The sequence below is a fragment of the Jatropha curcas genome, chromosome 6 (assembly GCF_041381405.1).
Source record: "Jatropha curcas cultivar XTBG-Jc1 chromosome 6, XTBG_Jcur_1.0, whole genome shotgun sequence".
Taxonomy (NCBI): Eukaryota; Viridiplantae; Streptophyta; class Magnoliopsida; order Malpighiales; family Euphorbiaceae; genus Jatropha; species Jatropha curcas.
The window spans coordinates 23,151,659-23,156,280 of record NC_143156.1 but is presented as its reverse complement, the minus strand read 5'-3'; the positions used below and the strand labels follow the sequence as shown (position 1 = coordinate 23,156,280).

The 4,622-nt window shown below is 27.5% G+C and overlaps 1 protein-coding gene across 1 annotated transcript; it reads right to left on the bottom strand.

Moving 5' to 3' along the window:
* Nucleotides 1–1,216: 1,216 nt before the first annotated feature.
* On the bottom strand, nucleotides 1,217–3,364 carry LOC105635508 (WAT1-related protein At1g68170). Its single transcript, XM_037638817.2, has 6 exons — nucleotides 3,018–3,364; nucleotides 2,827–2,889; nucleotides 2,624–2,740; nucleotides 2,119–2,530; nucleotides 1,708–1,859; nucleotides 1,217–1,584 (listed from the first exon to the last, which is right to left on the bottom strand). The coding sequence occupies exons 1-6, from the start codon at nucleotides 3,212–3,214 to the stop codon at nucleotides 1,338–1,340; spliced, it is 1,188 nt and encodes a 395-aa protein (XP_037494745.2). The 5' UTR covers nucleotides 3,215–3,364; the 3' UTR covers nucleotides 1,217–1,337.
* Nucleotides 3,365–4,622: the final 1,258 nt, after the last annotated feature.

Below are 4,622 nucleotides of genomic sequence, written 5' to 3'. Positions count from 1 at the left end.
TGTTGTGTTTGGAATAAAAAAAAATATACAAATTTAAATTCTGCGAATTGAATTCTATGGAATTGGGTATGTCTAACTCGAATTCTATTAAAATTGATGGAATTTATAAATGAATTCTACAAAATTGATCATTGAAATATTTATTGACAAAATTATCCTTCCACTATAAACTCAACTATTTTTACTTTTTTTTTCTTTTTTGTTCATTTTCTTTGCAAAATTCCAAATTATAACAACGTTATTTCTTTAAATCCAATCATGACGTTATTTTATATTTTAATTTTTTTTCCTTTTCTTTTTGAAAAATTTCAAACTAGTAATCACGTTTTTTCTTTTGAAGTCTAGTAATGTCAGTTTTTATTACTATGAAAGTATAAAAACTGAGTATCAACAATTGTTTTCAAATGTAATGAAAAACAAAAATAACATTGTTAATATTTTTTTGGTTTCCAAATTAATTACTTAAATCAATAAAATTTTTTACATCAATTAAAAATAATTATTATGATGAATGTTATTGCGTATATAATTAATTAATTAGCATAGAATATTAGTGTACTTATTTATATGAAATTTATTATTTATATTTTCAATAAAAAATGACAAGTTATTATATATATTGTACATAGTAAATATAATTGGTGTTTTGTTATTTATTTTTGTTAAATTATTATATCAAGGGTATTATAAGAAATAAAGACAAATAAATTTTCATTTAAGAATTCATTCTAAATATAATTTTGTGGAATTCAATTGAATTTCTTATTTTAAATTGTAGCATACCAAATATAACAAACTCATTTACAAATGAATTATACTTGGAATTCCTTTACAAATGAATTCTACAGCCATCATTCATTTATTCCAAACGGTCTCTAAGTATTTCTAGATCTGAACTATACCTAGTTTACAAGTATTCCAAACTATCATTTCTTATCAGGATGAACAAATAAAATAATTATTAATTGTAATAAAGTCTTGTAGTATCAACTTATAATTGTTCAAAAATGCTCTCCTGAAAGGTAAAACACTTCCCAAATATTAGTATTATGAGATATTAAAATTGATGAACGATCTTTAGATGCCATGGATACTTTTGAAACCACTCCATTTTGTTAAAATTATGCCCTTAAAGAAAACCTACCAGGCAATTGATCTAAATTGGTTTAGCACAAAAAAAAATATTGGCAACTTTTCAAAATGTAATTGACATAAGTTTTTGTAATTTGGCATATTTCCCAATATGATTTATTAGAAGAAAAATAGAACATACAAGTTACAGAAAAAAAATTACAAATTACAAATTGAAGAGTGAAACATATGCTAATTTATTACATTTAGGCCTCTTCTTTTGTATTTTCTTCTTCCTTCTCATGTATATTTTCTGATAAATTTTTATCTACCTTGCCTCTATTGCAATTTTCACAATTTTGGCAGTTGCTATTAGTGCTATTTGTAGTTGACATGATTTCTATTTCTTCTGAGATTTTCAGTGGAATGAGTTGAGATATTTTCTTTGCCTCTGTGTCTTTGCCCCACAACACTGTATATAATCCGCACACAATCAAAGTTGCTCCTAATATGCTGCAATTTTTATAAAGAAAAAACATGATTAAGTTATAAATAATCTCCTTCCTAAGAATAATTAGTGGTTTATTATTCCAATATATTATTATTAAATAGGAAATAAATGTATAAATTATACACCTTCCAACATGTAGTGGCTCATCAATTAGCAGAGATCCCTCTAAGGCAGAAAACACAAGCTGCAGAGGGTTGAAAATGGATGCATACAATGGACCTTTTATGCTTACGCACCATGTGATCAGAGTTATCGTCACACCCTGTACTACTATTCCCTGCCATCATCAACACAAACAATTATTTATGTTAGGTATTTTCTTATTCTATGTAAAAACATTTAATACTACTCTTCTATGTAAAATTTCTTATTCTCTTCTTTCTTTTTCCTAATGAATAAATTAGAATTTATGTCAGAGATTAAATGTGTTTGTTTTATATAGCAAAAAAAAAAAAAAAATTTATTAATAATTAGATTGCCGGAAAATAGTTAACATATCCATTGCAATATCCGAGTCAATAAGTGTACATATTTACCGCATAGGCTGCAGTGAAGAGCCTTATATTCCAGGCCAATTTCCATTGACTCAAATCTCTATCGATACAAAGGGTAAACACAACTTGTAGGATTGCTGCCACTGAAGCCATCAATGCTGCGCTTGAATAAGGGCATGGAAAATTTGCACTCATTTTCGCCTGAATTATTAACCACACGGAAAATGAGATGCAGTTGCATATAGACAATAAACTACCCAATACTCTAGTGCTATCTGATGCTGCCACGTGTCCTCCATGTGGCTTTACAAGCTTCATCAGATTGACATGGGTTGACCATATGTCAATTTCTGCCCCTTTGAAAAATATTAGCAGCATTGCTCTTCCTATTCCTAGTAATGTACCCATCACCTTTGCTTTCCCTGCTAGGGTTCTTAGTCCCATTTTCTCCAACCTAATTAGTTAAGAGTCACAACATTTTCGCAATCAAGAAATAAATAATTAAACTTATATTTATAAATATATATCGAATACAAACTAGATGTACCCAAAAAGAATGGCTAAGACAAAAGTGACGGCTGGCGTAAGATTAGTCATAGCAGAAGCAAATGTTGCAGATGTCAACACCAAACCTTCCACGTACAGAGTTTGAGTTAATGATCCTCTGCAAATTCTGATGCTAATTAATATCATAACTCATAAACAATTTAGTACATAAAAATAAAATTAATTAAGTTTATATGCACTTACCCTATGAATCCACAAAGAAATGCTTGGAAGAGTATAGTTTTAGTAAGTTTAGGCCTTATCTTCCTGCAAAATAAAATTCAGAAATTATTAATTACAACATCATCGATCCTCAATTTTATATTGCAAAATGCAAAAAAGATTTAAAAAAAAAAAAAGAAAAGCAATTATGTAATAATAATAAGGATACTAACCTTTCAAAGATTAGAGCAAGAGGAATCAAGAAAGCAGAAGCAAAAATGAATCTGTAAGCAATAAGAACTCTCAAGTTCATACCATCATAGGAAGCCAATTTGTAGAAGACATTAACACCAGAAAAGGAGAGCTGAGCCACCACCATTAACAAGATTGGCTTCAACTCATGCAATAATTTACGCAATTTCATCAGCATTTTTCACCAGTATCAACTCTCTCGGAATTCTGATAAATATATTTATCCAAAAGAAGAAAAAATTAATCAACTCGAATAAGATCAACAATTGCAGAAAACTTTTTATTTTGCCTTCTTTATAGCATGAGTTGCTTGTTTTGCTTCCATTTTGTCATAAATGGAAACATGACAAAGAATACACAAGTTTATAAAATATGAAAGGTAAGGAGGTGTCCACTACTAAATAATAAATATTGTAAATGAAATCTATTCAGCTTAACTTTGGTTATTAAATATGTACTTGAATTCTATTCTAATTTAAAAAATTGAGTTCAAGCTCTCAGCTTTTTTTATTTAAACACTACCCAAACTATTTTTTTATTTTCTATTTTAAAAATAAATTCTTAAGGAAAAATTTGCAGCTCACATACACCATGCATATATATTAAAAAAAAAAAAAAAAAAAAAAAAGTGGCTGGTAGAAATATATATTTGTGGCGCTTCTTATTTGTAGGCCATTCATTAACAGTTCTAAGGCTCGATTTGGTTCAAGTGCATCTTCTAAGAATACTAAGTATTAAACAAGTCAAGCTTAAACTTGAGGAAGCTCAACTCGTTAAGGCTAATGAGTTGGCACATTTATCGTGCTTGTGAATAAATTTATTTATATTAATTATATTACATTTATAATATAATGAATATATTAATTGTACCATTAATTATTAATTATTATATTAGTAATTTGTATTTAAAATTATGACAATTTTTTTTACAGACTTGTAGTAAAAAGATAAAATCGTTTATTATTATAACAGTAAAATGAAACTATTTGTAGAATACTAACTCTAGTAAATAATGAGATCATAAATTGTTATATAGTGCAAGAATTGAAAATCATAACCAGCCAAAAAAAAAAAGAAAATTGAAAATCATATATCAGAACAGTAAAATAAAATTTGATTAGATAATATATTAAAATACAAATTATATTTTTCAGCTAAAACTATGTGGTGATGTCATGACATGAATAAATGCTTCACGAACAGTTTGATATTAGTTTGGGATTTTAGCTCGGATGTTAAAGAAAAAAAAATGGAAAAAAAAAAATACTATATCCTCGTTTTTATGCAGTAAAATAATAAATTTCTATTCGATCGTTGAACTTAAAATAAAATTTGAATACAGGCAATAATTTCTCGGTCCTTGTTGGCAGCTGACGTTGGATTTAAAAGATGTAGTTGTGGTAATTAATGGATGACAACACTTACTTCCACTCGGATCCTTTCCCTGCACTTTGAGAAATAACGCTTAATTTCTTTCATGACTTTATTCACGATGTAGAACCTTATCCAAAATTTAACTTTTAGATTGATTTTAATGGATTTTTTCAGTTAAAAGACCAATTTAATTTATTTTTGATTGGTTAAAG

Excerpts from the sequence above, each read along its gene's own strand:
- LOC105635508 (XM_037638817.2), bottom strand. The coding sequence starts at position 3,214 with ATGCTGATGAAATTGCGTAAATTATTGCATGAGTTGAAGCCAATCTTG. Across the intron at positions 1,860-2,118 it reads TCTTCACTGCAGCCTATGCG|GGAATAGTAGTACAGGGTGT; the intron begins GTAAATATGTAC and ends TGATGATGGCAG. Across the intron at positions 1,585-1,707 it reads GAGCCACTACATGTTGGAAG|CATATTAGGAGCAACTTTGA; the intron begins GTGTATAATTTA and ends TAAAAATTGCAG.